Source organism: Prunus persica, chromosome G1 (genome assembly GCF_000346465.2).
Source record: "Prunus persica cultivar Lovell chromosome G1, Prunus_persica_NCBIv2, whole genome shotgun sequence".
Lineage (NCBI taxonomy): Eukaryota > Viridiplantae > Streptophyta > Magnoliopsida > Rosales > Rosaceae > Prunus > Prunus persica.
In genome coordinates, this window is record NC_034009.1 from 4,328,539 (window position 1) to 4,345,920 (window position 17,382).

At 37.8% G+C, this 17,382-nt stretch overlaps 2 protein-coding genes across 2 annotated transcripts; both read right to left on the reverse strand.

Moving 5' to 3' along the window:
- LOC18792639 (9-cis-epoxycarotenoid dioxygenase NCED6, chloroplastic) lies at positions 3,648–5,822 on the reverse strand. Its single transcript, XM_007223914.2, has one exon. The coding sequence runs from the start codon at positions 5,630–5,632 to the stop codon at positions 3,815–3,817; it is 1,818 nt and encodes a 605-aa protein (XP_007223976.2). The 5' UTR covers positions 5,633–5,822; the 3' UTR covers positions 3,648–3,814.
- On the reverse strand, positions 9,622–16,012 carry LOC18790385 (ubiquinol oxidase, mitochondrial). Its single transcript, XM_007226752.2, has 4 exons — positions 15,674–16,012; positions 15,455–15,583; positions 9,960–10,448; positions 9,622–9,681 (listed from the first exon to the last, which is right to left on the reverse strand). The coding sequence occupies exons 1-4, from the start codon at positions 16,010–16,012 to the stop codon at positions 9,622–9,624; spliced, it is 1,017 nt and encodes a 338-aa protein (XP_007226814.2).

A 17,382-nucleotide genomic window follows, 5' to 3' on the forward strand; every position in this document is an offset into this window, starting at 1 on the left:
TACTAAATATGTCGATATTTCTTCATATGTCAAACATGTAAGTAATTTTATTAAAAAGTTTCAATGATATTTTATACTAATTCCTTATATTCCAATTGTCAACTCGTTACAAATCTATCGCATTCAAAAAAGTAGTCTATTTAAAGCCATTTGTTTTCCAACATTGGGTGGTGTGTGGGGTTATATGCTTTCCAAGTCAAATGCTTTCCAAGTCAAATGGTTTATTGGGTATATTTTTTGAAGTGCCTCATCCCCAGCTTGAGTCAACCCCTTCTATTAGACTTTCGATTGATCAGCCCATTGAACATGCAAAAAGAAAATGGCAAACATAATCGTTACCACATGACACATTGTCTCAATTCCATTTCAAGTGCAAACTTAGTCAAATCTTGCTGTCCCTTTTCCTCCTCTTTCGGTGGATCCGAACTTTTTGTTTTTTTCGGATGAAAATAATGAACATATTATGTTTACATTATTATAACATAACGTAGCAAAGTGGCTTTCTTTTTTCTGAAAGAAAATGCTTGTTACAACTTTTTATATATTTTTCTAAGGTAAGCTTGGCTAATTATCAGTAAAGTAAGCATAATCATGAACTAAAATGATACCTAAATATGATTAAATGGTAATCAATATTAAGAGCCAGGGAAAAGGAGCCATGGAAACCCACTGGTGATTGTGCTGGCATACGTAATGAATGATGCATCATATATAAATACTGGTCATCTATAGCCAACTCAGCCATTTCAATCAATGCAATGGCGAAGTGCCAGAAGCATAATATATACAATGCAATCTCTCAAAACTTCCCTTATGAATTATATATATATATATATATATATATATTGGGCATCTTCATTATTTGTTTCCTGTTGTGATATATAGTATTTGTTTGCCTTGGTGTTTAAAAATATTGGGCATCTCTACTTGGTGCCAATTGAATTTTAGTTAAATACTCACATTCTAATAAAGTATCAGAGCATGCTATTCATGCTCTGATAAATTAGTATTACCCGAGTGTTCTTGAAACACAATTAATAGCATATCTTAAAACAGAATTCGTATAATGTGTCTTTTATTTTGTTTTTTGAAACTTAGGATTTCGGATGCATAGATAAATACTCTTAATCATTTGAGCTACAAGCCTTTTACAAAACTTGTTGTATAACATCATTAACTGAAAATTCCCAAAAAGTGCAATTAGGTATGAGAAAATAAACATGCTTCTTTTGGGTGACACTTTGGCATCACACTTTCGTACATCAGGGAATCTTTTATCTACAACGGCCATATATGATCACAACATTTCTATTTTCAACTTCCTTCTTTTTTACCAAATAAGCAATAGTATTTTATTAGATCAATTGAAAAAGTGCATATATAGCCATCTTGATGGGTAAAGCTTCTTTAGTGACTAGAATAAGCTCTAGAGTTGAAACTATCTAAAGAAAATAAATAGCAAAGAACTTATCTAAAAATCCCTATCTACCGTCTAAGTTTTCCTAGATCAAGTCAGTTACATCAAGGACAAAACGTGACCGCTAACAGGCATAACTTTGGTAGAGAAACTAGACCACCCAACACATACATCAAAATTTTTGAGAATTACAAGAGAAAACCAGACAATTCATCGAGTTTCTAGACTTTAATAACAAAGTGAACCAAATCTAACAAACCAAACAACACCGACTAAAGGAGCAGCAACACTTTGCTTTGCAAATGATGCACAACCAAAGCCATTCAAATCCATAACAGAGACAACAAGATCTACCAAGAGGAGAGGAGCATCAACGTGGAATAAACCCCTATATCTGAGGCTTCTCGTTCTAACTCTCCTCCACCCGCAGAGACATGGTTTGCTGTGAAAATCTACAGGGGCAAGGATGGAGAGAGGGAGATGAGCATAAGGGAGGAGAAAAGAAGGGAGGGGGATGGGAAGTCACCGACCCCAAAAGGGCAGCGGCTCCTAGAGTTTCTTCACTGGTCGTTTGCTCGAGTGAATATTTGGTACCTAAATGTGTTTGGATGAGGAAATTTAAAAGTACAAAGGAATTCATAAATGATGGAAATTAATATTCTAGAATTTGTAAAGTTTCGTGTTTGGCTAACAGATTTAAACACGTAATTTAATGTTTATTTGTAAAGTTATCTTTTAAACTCAATCTCTCTTGGAATTTTAGAAATGACGACTATTTAAATAGAATTTAAAGTTGTGATTTATGACCTCCAAATTCTATTTTTTTTCCCACGCGGAATTTATAAATTTCTTTGTTTTATTATCCAAACACGGGAATTAGTTTGTGTCAATTTATAAATTCTGAATTTTATCAAAATTGTAAGTTTATTTCTCTTATTCAAACGCACTATAAAAAATATAAGTAACTTTATTCATAACTTCCTTCTTATTAGTTGACTAATTAGTAGGTATACAAGCGCGTTATAGGAAACAAAATATGTAGGCAAATAAAAGTTGCACTATTAATATGCTTTCTGTCGGTTGGCTCAATTTCTCTGTTAAATTTAGGAGTAAATTAGCAAGTTGATTCTATAATACTAAAACAATTAATAAAATTAAAAATTAAAAGAAAAAGGAAATGGTGTGGGGGAGAGAGAGCTTCACTGTGGAATTGAGTTTGGGAGGTTCGTGAGAGGAGCTGTGTATAGGAGGCGTCATCAGTGGCGAAGCCAAGAATTGAAATTAGAGGGGGCCATCTTGCAAAATATAAAATAAAGGAAATGAGAGCATAAACACTACAAGTTCTCGTAGAGCTTCTAGAAAATCATTGTCAGACCCTTGAACCAATATATCCTAAAGTAAAAAAATCAAGAAATAAGCTTTAAATTACAGCTTTCACACTTCAAGTTATGATTGTTGTATATATAAAGCCCATGTATCATTTTTAAATATTCAATTCAATTCATATACACAACATTAAATTATTTACAGAGAGAGAGAGAGTTGAGTAGGGACCTGGACCCCTCTGGTCCTTATGTAACAGGGTGTGTTGGTGGGGGAAGGGAATAAGAGAGGGAATAGTAAGAAAAGATATATATATATATATATATATATATTTTCTTTTGAGTATTGAAATCAATGAGGACCCAACGGAAGTGGTATTTTGCAATATGTTGGACACTCATTTGAAAGTTGAAATGTTTGAAAAAATTTATACAACTTAAACCCACCACCAAAAACGTGTTAAATTGGAAGGTTTTAGCTACTTCATCCTAATCAAATAGCTAGTTGATTGCTTATAAACTTTAGCCAAGTGGCATGGGATAAGTAGGGTGATCGTGAAGATTCTTTTATTATTATTATTATTATAGGATCTTCTATTTTGTTTCATGGTCATTGTTCTAGGAACTGCATCCTGATCTACTTATCTACAAAATGACATTATTTGTTGACCCAAAAAATAAGGTACTACGTACACTTAACCAATGTTCTTCTATTGCCACACCCCACAACAATTTTGTTACCGCATTTGCTCTTCTCTACCAATGTTCTTCTATTGCCACACCCCACAACAATTTTGTTATCGCATTTGCTCTTCTCTAATAGAGGTGAAATTTATCAATACAATGAAATCCATCTCTATTAAAGATATGGTATATAAATATGATACAACTAATATTTCCGCAATAGATGAGTTTTCATGTGTTATTGATTCCTTTTTTATAGTGCTAGATTAAATCAAACTTATTCGACGTACACATAATTCATGTAGTGAAGAAATTTACTTACATTCTTGGGGGACACTATTTTAATCACACAAGTGCCTAAATAAGTATATACATGCATGCTACACTTAGTTTATGCCTGTTCCTTCAAATCTTGTTCACTAATAAATGTACCGTGGAATCCATATGGAACCCTAGCGGGCAATCTCACCAACCCCACTTGCTTCATGCTTGAAGCTTTCAATATCACTAGCTCCGAGCTCTCATCAACCTCGTCCCTCACAAAACCCATTATAAACCCATCATCATCTTCTTCAACATGGTTTCCCATGCTATCATTTTTCCGTTTCGGCACGTAAAAGGGTTCACCTCCAAACCGGCCGGTCCCATACAAATGCTTGGTCACCGAACCAGTCTCCAAATCCACCTTAGCAATGCCCGAACACTTGGGCCACGGCTCCGTTATAGCCATGTACACATACTTGCTCTTTCGCCCTACCACCTCTTTATTCACTTGCCCCACTTCCAAATTCAAACCCGGGACCAAGACACGGCGGCTTGATTCTTGAGTCCTCAAATTCATTCTCATTTCGGTCAATTCAGCCCGAATTGGGTTGTTTTCGTGCTCTTTAAACACCGAATCAGGTGGGTCCATGCACGACCCGATCACAACAATAATCGGGTCACCCACTTCCGAAGTTTCCTCCCATGCATTACACAAATGGAAACAAAAGCAATTCGGCACGTCAATCCACTGAATCCCCGATTCATCCACATCGTTTTTAGGCAAAATTCCAAACCGAGACGTCTTGTTCGGGTCGTAGATGACCGGCGACCCGCCTTTGATCATTTCGGATAATTTGAATACCACTTGCTGATCCGGGATCACCACATAGTTCTGGGTTATAGCAAAATCATGCACCATGGTTGGTTGGTCTAGCGTGATGTCCACGTCACGTGACTTTGTCCCGCTCGCGCCAAACTTGAAGTACTTGAGGTACGGTTTCTTCACCACGTCGTAGCTCAGCACGTGGAGCTCACCCGTTACGGCGTCCACCTTGGGATGAGCAATCATGGGCCGGTCCAGCCCACCTTTAAAATCGAACCGTCCAATTGTTTCAAGATCACCATCACCCTTGACTTTCACACTGTACGGAAGATCATCTTCGGACATGGCTAATAATCGTCCGTTAAAATAAACCAAGCCAGCATTAGCCACGCCAGTCCCACGAGAGCAGTCAACCAAGCCGACTGCGGCTCGAGCCATGAACAAGAAGAGCCGAGCCAGTCCTGAGTGACCATGAAGCTCACCAATCGGCTTCGGGAATATAGACCGGCCCATCTTGGCTTCTTGCTCGAGCCGGCTGGTGCGGGTGTACCTACAGCTGTAGCTGGCTCGGTTAGCTGAGCCTAGAGTGAGCGCGTGGATCATACCGTCCCCATCAAACAAGTGGTGTCCGCCTGCCGGCTCAAACATTGGATTGGCGCCGTTTCGGACATAAACGCCACGTAGACAATCTGGGATTTGACCCACTACCTCTAAACCGTACTGAACTGGACACTCCTGAACCGGTGAGAAATTACCGGATATTTGGACCGCCGGGTCAATGGTTTTGGGCAAACTTTGCTTCTTTTCTAGTGGCTCTATCAGTGAGGTTTCTATTGTGTTCAGGAGTGAGGCTGCTAATTTTTGAAGTGGGTTGAGGCGAGATTGGTAAATATTGGGTTTGATAGGGTTCACTTGTGGTAACAATGGTTTAGTGTTCGGAGGTGGCAAGGTTGGCCATAGAGGTTTTTGGGTTTTCTGGTGTAGGGTTTTCTTGGATGGGTTGATGAGGATTTTGCATGTGATCTGTGTTGTGGGCGAGCGAGTAATTTGAATGGGATTTTTGGGAAGTGTGGAAGAGGATGGTGGAGTGTTGGTGGTGGTGAAGTGCAAAGAGGCATGCATAACTACAAATTTAGAGAGAGACAGAGAGACAGAGAGAGAGACAGAGAGAGAGGTGTGATGAATAAGATGGGTAGAGGGGTGATTATATAGTAGAAGTGGAAAGTGTGTTAAGTGGGGTCTAGGTCACATTTCCAGCAAGTGATAAGTGGTTTTGGCTTTTGCTTGATCTCGATCGTTAAGAGTGTTGAAGATCATATATGTGTAGTTTTTCTTCTCTGTTCAATCTTCAAAGATATATACAGAAAACAAAAATCTCGAATTTCAAAGAGAAACAAACCTAATTGGAGCGAAATTACACATGTGCAGTGTAGAAGATACTTGTGGACACGTAAGTATCTTTTGCTTTCTCCTTCCAAGAAGGAGGTACTTATAATTGACACGTAGTAAATATATGAACTATACAAGGACACGTATCACTCCCAAACATATTTATGTGCCTGATTAATGGTAAGATGAGATTGATGAAACAAACACGATTGTTAGTTCATGCCATGCCTGTTTACAATGTAAAATTTGAAAGATAGGGAATCCATTTGATGTTTTAAGTTGGTCGAGTATAAGCCAGTGGGGTAGCTAGTCAGTTGAGCTCTTTTTTATTTATTTATGTGGACAGAGATTCATAATTCTTATTCAATATTTGTGTAAACTCAACTTTTTAGAGCATTTCTAGCGATGAGTCTAATTCAGTTAAAAGGCTTTTCAAGCTCCCAAACCTATTTCAGCGGTGAAATCTAGCTCTGGCAAGACGTGGAGTCCATCAAGCCCGAGCAAGACCCAAGGCAAGATAAGCTCGACCTACTGCTCGCGGACGCTGATGCCAACTGGACGTCATTGATAAAAAAAATTGAAAAAAAAAATCTAAAAATTCAGAGTTTTTATTTATTTATAAATATTTAAAAAATTTTAATTTATTAATCTCATACGTATAAATAAAAATAAAAATAATCTTATGTGAATAGTAATTGTTCTTGAGTTGCCATGGCAATGAGTAAAAAAGTTTTTTTATTTTTTTTATTTTAAAAAGTGTGTTAGGGCAGATATTATTAACGTGAACAATAACCGCTCTTACTTGTCATTGTTCTTATTTGCCATAAAAAATGAATTTAAATGCTCTTAGAGCTTAAATTTTACGTTAGCCCAAAATCTGATACTTCAAACCTAAAATCCAAGCTATAAATGGTGATTCTACACCGTAAACAATTCACCGTATCAATAAATGAGATTGAAGATTAAGAAAATTAAATAGACTTGATATTCGTTTATAAAGTACTTTCATGGTTCTTCCAATTATTAGCTAATGTATAATGTTATTAACAAAGTCTAAATTTCTCCATCCAAATATGGCTCAATGCGATGTTGAAATATAAGAAACCATTATGGTTAGATGTTTATCATTGGATTGGATCGGATCGCACATGCATCATGCATATTAGCTCTAGCATTTTATTGAATTTTGGGTTTTTATTTAGAAATAGAACACAAAAAGAAAAAGAAAAAAAAAAGGAGATAAACAAATAAGGTGATCTAAGCATGAATTAGGAATGACATATTCGACCCACAAAAAAGGAATGACATATGTATACAAGGACACGTGGGTGAGGAGCTCTTGACCACCTCCTCCCTTGTCCATTTGACCTCCATGCAAATGAATGCAAAGCCATGACCAGAAGCATAAGGTGACCCACGTGCACGGTATGGCACCTTCCCTATATATATATATATGTATTGTCATTTCCAAGCCCTTGGTTTCTTCCTCAACCTTTTGCAGTCGATCAAGAGCTGAATTGCATGGCTGGTTAGAGTGTGAGTTTGCCGTTCTCCTTTTTCAACGCGTGCCCTGAAGGACAGTCCTTTGTCTACGTGTCTTTTACAGGCAATTGAAACCCACGTGGAGTGACTAGAGTCAACCCACAACAACACTTTTAAAAAAACAATGACAACAGTTATCATTATGTAGTGACATTTAGTAACTAACTAATATAAGGGTGGTTAAAGACTTTAGTTATCAAAAAGGGCTTTTATTGGTGACTAAAGCCTTTAGTCAACCCCATATTAGTCACCCTACGATTTGCTTATTGGTTTCCCTTTATTTATTTATTATTATTTATAGTTATTAAACTTTTTTTTTATTTATAAAATACAAACAATAGGTTAAACTACTTATTTTAAAATCTATGGGGGTGGGAAATTTAAATTTGAGCGTAAAGGAGCAAATTCACTTGAGATTTTTTGTATGATAAATATGATGTTAATTGTATGATAAATAGAAACTCACTTGAGGTTTTTTGTTTTTTGAGAACCCAAGAAATTACAACGTACGAGAATGCTTATACCAATTCTTCATCAAATATAAAGAAATTTGCCTTATCCTGTAATTATACGTCAGCTTGTAAAATGCTTGGTTTCACTCGCATATTTTATGTTCTTTACCTCTGTCGTGGGCGTCAACGACAAACGTGTTTTGGTTTGGCTTGCACTTTAATTTCACTTTAATGTCGTATATAGCCAAACCAAATCCGATTATTCTGCGATTGCTGACGTGATGAGGTGCAGCTATATATTATGTTGTATGAAAAAATTCAAAGGGTTGGGAAAAGAAAATAAAAATAGAAGGTCTAAATTAATAAAATATTATGCGAATTGGACCATAAAAAGGTGTTTTTGAAATAAGCTTATTTGAAGGATTTTTCAATATAAGCTATATATATATAAATTTGTTGTAATCAATAAATTCAAGTATTCTCAATATGCCAGAAACTATATATGAATGATGATATGAATGTTTTGGCGAAATTTATGTGTTTCTCTGAAGCTATACAAGAATGATGATATGGATGTTCTCTATGAATTTGATGTAATTGTACAGACCCAGGACTTGTGTTTAAAATAGAGTGGGAACATGTATCAGATAAGGACAAACTCAATTAGACAAAAAAATTATATGATAAAATAATTCAAATAATTAATTAATTAATTAACTAATAGGGTTTAATTTAAATCACAGAGCCCAAGATGTGTATAGAAAACTGATGGATTATTGAAAAAAAAACGTACGTACGTGTATAATATGAGTATTAAACGTGAAAAATGCTAAATTTTTTATATGGATAATAACTCTAGCAAAGTAAAAAATCAAAGGAGACAATAGAGACTCGGGTTATGGCCTAATAGGCAATGGATGCTTTAAACTACTCTTATCGACAATACTATTTATTAAAAAAATTATAATTAAAAAAAAACCCAAGTATAGCCGGGCGGCTATACTATTTATAAATAAAAAAAAGCTTTTTATCACAAAATGTCACTGACATTTGCAAAACTATCAGATTGCATCCTTAAAGTTTTTTTTGTATCACTCATACACCCTAACGTTAATATAGGTGCTTTTAAATCGTCCCTCTGTCAAAAAAACTGTTAAATCCAGGGATATAATCTTCAAATCAATCTAAAATTATAATATAGCTGTATAAGAGAGTATAGCCGCGCGGCTATACTATTTATAAGGTAAAAAAAGTCCCACCTGGCCATGGGCCAGTATAGCCACACAGCTATACTATTTAAAAAAAAAAAACAATTTCCGTAGTAAAGCCGCGCGACAATACTCGGGTATTACTATTTTTTTTTTAAAGAAATACCGTAGTGTAGCCGGAGCGGCTATACTGTTAAAAAGAAAAAAGAAATGCTGTAGTATAGCCTACGGTAAGATCGTGATGTCGTCTTGGTAAGCTTACCATTGAAGGCCTCTCCCTGGTAAACCATCAGAAATACACATACAAAACCACACAACCTTTTTCAATATCAATACTTGGATTATATAAGCTATCAAATTCAATCCAACATCATACTGTTTTACCCTCTCTCTCCTCTCTCCCATATCTAATTGAAATCACATCTATGTCCATATAGATCATAGCCTTCATCCATCATATACAAGACAGGTCATATCAGAAAGACATAACACTTCTAACTGTTGGCATACAAGATGACTTTCAGTGATAATCAGAGGGAGCCGGTGCCTCTCTCAATTCCTTACCCTGAAATTGAATATCCTGCAAACAAAAAGACAGACAGATTCCGGAAATCCAGAATTAATATGAAGAAAGATGAGATAATTTGGAGAACATGTGAACAGGTTTGTCTTGTTATGCGAAAACAGGCTAAAAACATACATACACAGGTGCTCATTTTAGGCTTCACAAAATGAAACATAAGGATTACTAGAATCTTGAAAGCTTCCACAGAAAACAGAGCTCAATACATCTAAACAAGTAACAAAATTGTAAAACCAATGACAGGCATGAAAATGGAAAAGGTGTTTAATACTTACAGATGCATAATGGTTGACATCTCGATGATGAGCTTCATCGGCACGAATCACAGTAATAACATTCCTTAGCGTAGCATCTTTAGGAAGCCTCCAGTAGTCGATTGCGATTGCAGGAGCTTGTACATTTTCAATCTTTCCACTATCGATATCCTTCAAATACTCTGTATAAGAGTGTATAGCCTCCTCCTCCAGATACCCAACAATCCTATGCGCCAGTTTGGGAGAAAGCAAATAAAGAACAAAGAAGGCATTGAAGAACACTCCCTGCACAACAAGAACCAGTAGCCTCTCGTACCACATGGGCTGTACAAGTTCCACCATTGTCATGAGGTGCATCCTCTCATTCTCTGCCTCTTCAAGTAGAGCCTTGACCCAACCACCGCTCTGCTGGAACTTGCGGAGAGACCTTAAGTGCAGTACCATTCCTCCCACAATGCCAGGGACAGCTGCCACAGTTTCCAGCATCATTGCACGACACCCATACCGTCTCTGAAACATATATTTCGCTAGTTCAGAACTGGAGATCATTGGAAATAACAGCTAAAAGAAAGGCCTCGACCATGAAAAAACAGTAACTTTGAAAGCTTCTACACAGATAACATTTCCTGACAAAGAAGAGACAAACTTGACATGCATTACAATTACAAGTGGTTCAATTTTTGGACTTGAACCACTGTCCTCTGTAACCAAAACACAGAGGAAAAAAACAATAACATACCTAACCAAAACAACATGTTTGCTTCTTATAAAATGCTTCAATAATCGTCCTTCTAGCGACCATGTTGATGGCGTGATTTGTGGATATTGACTTACTTTCCTTACACACCAAGAATTCCTATTATAATTGTAATTGATTTACTTTAATTCCTGATTTCCTACTGCAAATAGATTTAGGAATTTATTATTTACTTGCCCATTCAGGTTTCGTTGTATTATAAATATGACCTCCTACAAGGAGAAGAATACACAGAAAATTCCCACAAACAAATATTCTCTCATAGTTTTCATATTTTAGCATGGTATCAGAGCGGCGATCTTAGCATTGCTGACTCTAGTTTCAAACCCCCGCCGCTGCTATGGGGGTTGATGATTTTTTCAACCCTCATGGAGGTAGTACCACCGACTCCTTCTCTCATTCTCCACCAACCATCGTTGAGTTGAGTGCCCAGATGGCTCCGCTCCTACAGATGTAGACTTTGATCCCGAACTCGATCAAGAATCAAGATCCTCTTTTGACGACCCCGACCCCGACCCCGACCCCGACTATGACGACGACGACCCCGACCCCGACCCCGACTCCGAAGACGACCTCGACCCCCACTCCGATGATGACCCCAACCCCGAATTTGTCTCTGATTCAGACCCTGATCCCGATTTCGACTCCGACTCCAGCCCCGACACAGGCTCAGATTCCGATCCTAATTCCTACTCAACCTGTATCCTATGCATCTTCCGCTGCACAGATTATGACTTCTAGACTAACGACCCCGACACATGGATCAGATTGTGCATATTGTGGTGATCTGAGACACACTTGTGAGACTTGTTTTAAATCGCATGCTATCCCAATTGGTGGGCTACTCTTACAGATCGAGGACAATGCAATTTGACCAGTAATGGTACTGGTTATGGATTCCATACTTCCGATAAGATTGATTCCAGGAGCTGGATAATTGATTCCGGTGCAACTGATCATATGACGTTTGATCCTGATGATTTTCTGAATATTACACAACCTCGACGAACCTGTATTGCAAATGCCAATGGTGTTACTTATCCTGTGACAGGGGCTGGCACTGTTGCACTCTCATCCTCTCTCACACTGTCTAATACTTCACTTGTTCCATCTTTATCCACTAAATTGTTGTCAGTTAGTCAGCTTACTGAACAATTGAATTGTTGTGTACTCATTTACCCGAGTTTTTGTTTGCTTCAGGATATTCACACTAAGGAGATTCGTGGTCGTGGTACTAAGAGAGGGGGGCTATATTATGTCGATGACTTCAGTCCCGGCATGGCTAACAGCATGACACATCCCTTTGATAGCAAACAAAAGCAAATCTGGTTGTGGCACCGTCGATTGGGACATCCATCTTTTAGTTATATGAAGCATCTTATACCAGATTTATTCTCAGGTTTCAAGGACTCTGACTTCACATGTGATACTTGTATTTTGGCCAAGAGTCACCGTGTGCCCTACCCGTTGAGTACGAACAAATGTACTACTCCATTTAAGTTAATTCACTCTGATGTCTGGGGACCTTCTCCTATCACTGCTCCTTCTGGTGTTCGATGGTTTGTCACATTCATCGATGATTGTACACGGATGACATGGCTTTATTTGCTGAAGAATAAAAACGAAGTGTTTTCCTGTTTTCAGTCCTTCCACAAACAGATGAAAACTCAGTTTAATGCTCAAATCCAGATTCTTCGCTCAGAGAATGGTGGAGAATTTGTCAATCATGACTTTCAGACTTACTTCCAACAACATGGAATTATCCATGAGACGACTTGTCCTCAGACACCACAACAAAATGGTGTTGCTGAACGAAAGAATCAACATCTTCTTGAAACCGCCCGAGCACTTCTGATTGGCGCTCATGTTCCTCGCCATCACTGGGATGATGCTATTGTCACCGCAGTTCATCTGATCAACCGCATGCCTTCTGGTGTACTGACCTTTAAAACTCCCTTACAGGTGCTTGCACAACACAGACATCTGACTTCTGTTTTGGTACTCACACCCCGAATCTTTGGATGTGTGGCTTTCGTTCATCTCCACATAAATCAACGTTGCAAACTTGATCCATGTACACTTCGTTGTGTTTTTGTGGGTTATGCCACTCATTAGAAAGGCTACCGCTGTTATCACCCTCCTACCCAACGAACCTATGTCACTTTGGATGTGACCTTTCTGTAACCTGAGATGTTCTTCCATGACCCATCATCCAATTCTACACTTCAGAGGGAGATACGAAGTGAAGAGCAAAATTGGAGCTACTTGGAAAATAAAGAAATTCTCCTTTGTACAGAAATGATTGATCATTCCAAGTCTGGAGCACGAGATTACTCTCTGTCGAAAAGCGACCAATCGCCCATTCATAGCGATCAATTGCCTGACCCACCTGATCCATGCGAAGATATTTCTGATCCGAGTCTCACACCTACAGACAATACAGAACAACAAGATGAAGACCCCCCTCTAACTCAACAGTACCAATAGACCAATCTCCTGCGAATATCCTTGAGGTAACTACTCCTACTAGACTTGTGCATTTAGATGATAAAACTATTGGATATCAATTACCTTTCAGGCAAAATCGTGGGAAGCCACCAAACCGTTATTCACCTGATATTGGCAAGACATCCAAGTATCAAATTGCAAATCATGTATCCACTGAGAAGCTGTCTCAACCACTCAAGGCTTTTGTGCATCAGTTGTCTGCTATCCATATTCCAACCAAGGTCTCTGAAGCATTGAAAGATCCTAAGTGGGTCCAAGCTATAAAAGAGGAGATGAAAGCCCTTGAGAAAAATCAGACTTGGACATTGGAGACTATACCCGAGGAAAAAAGACTATCGGATATAGATGGGTGTTTACTATAAAACACAATGCAGATGGATCTATCGAGCGATACAAGGCAAGACTTGTGGCAAAAGGGTACACACAGACCTATGGTATAGACTATGAAGAAACCTTTGTTTCAGTTGCAAAGTTAAACACCGTCAGAGTCTTATTGTCCCTTGCAGCTAATTTGGATTGGCCACTATACCAGTTTGATGTAAAGAATGCTTTTCTACATGGCGAACTCACAGATGAGGTGTACATGGACATTCCTCCTGGATATAATACTACTCAGACTGGAACAGTTTGCAGGTTAGGAAAAGTATTGTATGGATTGAAACAGTTACCACGTGCATGGTTTGGACGGTTCACCATGGCAATGAAGAACAATGGTTTCAAATAGTGCAACTCAGATCATACTCTGTTTGTGAAACATCGAAAAGGGAAGGTAACAACATTAATAATCTATGTTGATGATATGATTATTACTGGGAATGATAAACAGGAAATATCACAGCTACAAGACTATCTGGCTACGGAGTTTGAGATGAAGGATCTAGATAGACTCAAGTATTTCTTGGAAATTGATGTGGCTCGATCGCAGCAAGGCATATTTCTCTCTCAAAGGAAATATGTCTTAGACTTGTTGACAGACACAAGAATGCTAGATTGTAAACCTGCGGACACCCCTATTGTTCAGAATCATCATCTTGGAGAATATCCGGATCAAGTTCCAACTAACAAAGAAAGATACCAAAGGTTAGTGGGAAGATTGATCTATTTGTCACATACTCGACTAGACATTGCTTATGCGGTGAGCGTTGTCAGTCAATTTATGTACTCTCCAAGTGAAGACCATATGAATGCAGTTCTTCGGATACTTAGATATTTGAAGTCTGCACCTGGAAAAGGACTTATGTTCTCAAAGCATGGTCATCTAAATATTGATGGTTATTCAGATGCAGATTGGGCAGGTAATGTAACAGATAGAAAATCCACATCGGGTTACTTCACATTCGTGGGAGGTAATTTGGTGACATGGAGAAGCAAGAAACAGAATGTAGTAGCTTTATCCAGTGCAGAAGCCGAGTTCAGAGGCATGACTAAAGGGATTTGTGAACTTCTTTGGTTAAGAAAGTTGCTTACTGAACTTGGATATAAACCTACATCCACAATGAATCTCTTTTGTGACAACAAGGCTGCTATAGCCATTGCACAGAATCCGGTTCAGCATGATCGTACTAAACATGTTGAGGTGGATCGACACTTCATCAAACAAAAGTTTGAGGCTAAAGTGTTTCAGTTTCCTTTTGTGAAATCTGAGGATCAATTGGCGGATATTTTGACAAAGGCGATTTCCAGTAAAGCATTCCATAATTCACTAGATCAGTTGGGCATTGGCGACATCTATGCACCAACGTGAGGGGGAGTGTTGGCGTGACTTGTGGATATTGACTTACTTTCCTTACACACCAAGAATTCCTATTATAATTGTAATTGATTTACTTTAATTCCTAATTTCTTACTGCAAATAGATTTAAGAATTTATTATTTACTTGCCCATTCAGGTTTCGTTGTATTATAAATATGACCTCCTACAAGGAGAAGAATACACAGAAAATTCCCACAAACAAATATTCTCTCATAGTTTTCATATTTTAGTACATGTCATGTATGATAAATAGTGAGTGTAAAACATCATAAATCGCCGGTAAATCGAGACTAGGATTGGCTTGGCATCAAAATAAAATTATCTGCAAGAACAAATGCAGCAAGCAAGCTAAACTTATTTTCAGCAAGATAAGACAGCTGATAAAATGGATTACCAAAAAAACAAAAAAACAAAACCAAGAATAATATATGTCATCTTGCACATAACATGAAAAAGAATTAAAGAAAAAAAGAAGAAGAAGGGAGAAGGTAACAAAACCTTAAAGAAAATATCAGTTGGCATCCGAAGAACCTTGACGGTCCTATACGCAAATCTGTCCATAAACGTCTTTGGCACATGGTGCTTGCTCAGATCGATCGATAAGTCCGGTTTATAAGTATCCCATGGCTACATCCATTAAACAAAATTCAAGATCTGCTAATTCATATATAAAATACAAAATTGAAGAACATGTGATTTCTGAGTAGTCCTTCTGACCATGAAGCAATTCCAAGTCCACTCGCTCACGTCCTCCCTTGTGATCTTCGGCCTATAAATCCCCCAGTAATCCGAAACTACTACCCTATCACTTCCTTTCTTCGCATCGTCGGAGACTGAGCTCTTGCTCTCCCTCCACTCCTCCACCGTTTTAGCAGACTGCGGCACTGTGCTCATCATCCTCGTCCAGTAAAAGCCGCCCGAAAGGTCACCCTTCAGGGAATGCAGAAACTCGGCCCCGTCCAATGGCCTGACGGGCACCGCCGTGGAAATGTAGCTGTTGCAGTTCTGGCCACTGCGCAGACCGCCCACAACTGACCTCACCGCGATCCTGTTCATCTTCTCCGGTCCAAGAGAGATCGTTAACTTTGGAGGTTTTGGAAATGAATGGTTTCTTAGTTAGTTTTGTGTGATTTTGGGTCTTCATGGACAAGCGGTTGGGAGGGCAGAGGAATAGGATGTTGCTGGAAGGGATTTTGATCGTCTGTTTCGAGGGAACATCAAACCATTTTAGACCGTTGTTGCTTGGGGTTCAACTATTATGGAAGAAATTTATTTATTTCTGTGGGTGCTTACAATTCTTCACCTTTGATTACTCATTTGTTATAATTGACCAACCAAAAAAAAATACAAGTGATTATACTCTACCATGCTATTTATAAGCTTGAAATAATGATGAAGGGGAAGCATGTGCAACATCTCCATTCAAATAATGACGCAGAATAAAGTCATTAACATAAAGATAATAGATTTGAGGTACGTAAGAGCTTTACAAGCCAATTTTTTTTTATCAAAAGAGAAAGGATTTGATGAATGTATTTGGTAATTAGCACATCATTGAAATGTTTTATTTCTCCAAATTTCTCGTTTGGAATTGGATTGGGTAGGATAACTCCCCATATTTTTAAAAAGCATGTTAAAGGAAGAAATAAATAAATTTTGACCAAGTTAAAAGTAGAAGATGAATACTACTAATGAAGAAACTTTATCCCATCTAATCTCCACAAAATAGTAGGATGTTAACACCCTTAACCAATGGCAGAGCCACCTAAGGCCAAGGCCCCCTCTCATGTATACAGTTACTTATATATGTAGATATACAGTCCTGATCTCTTGGACTATAGGGATCCAAGAGATTTATAGTCACTATTGGCTAAGTATGAAAAATGGTTTTTCGGAATAATCATTTTCTCAAGATAATTTTTGGCGGCTTTTATTCCTTACACATCAGTGACTACAATCTCTTCGACTCTTGTGGTCCAAGAGATCAAAACTGTATATATATATTGCTTTTTGGACTGCCTTAACCCAATAAGATTGTTGCTCGACTCAAGACGTCATGGAGCTTACTATGTATATAATATATATATTATTTAGTTATTTTCCTTTCCCTATATTCAGACTTGTTGATAGAAATTTAAAACAACACTTCGATGTAAATTAACACAACAAAAGCTTCAATTTATCTTCTAGTGTTCCTATTTTATACCAAGTCTATATCTTTCATATGGTCTTTTTTATTAAGATGAATTTTTTTCATATGGTTTAATATGCCCTCCTTGACATGAAAATTCATTCACATCTACCTTCCTTCAGTATATCTTATATTTAGTGACTTATCCAATCCAATCTAATACTAGACATCAAATGAGCCAATGTATAAATTCTTATTGTAAACATCAATATGTAGCTTCCAAATTGGGGCTAAT

Excerpts from the sequence above, each read along its gene's own strand:
- LOC18792639 (XM_007223914.2), bottom strand. The coding sequence starts at position 5,632 with ATGCATGCCTCTTTGCACTTCACCACCACCAACACTCCACCATCCTCT.
- LOC18790385 (XM_007226752.2), bottom strand. The coding sequence starts at position 16,012 with ATGAACAGGATCGCGGTGAGGTCAGTTGTGGGCGGTCTGCGCAGTGGC. Across the intron at positions 10,449-15,454 it reads CAACTGATATTTTCTTTAAG|AGACGGTATGGGTGTCGTGC; the intron begins GTTTTGTTACCT and ends TATATGTTTCAG. Across the intron at positions 9,682-9,959 it reads ATGTCAACCATTATGCATCT|GATATTCAATTTCAGGGTAA; the intron begins GTAAGTATTAAA and ends TTTTGTTTGCAG.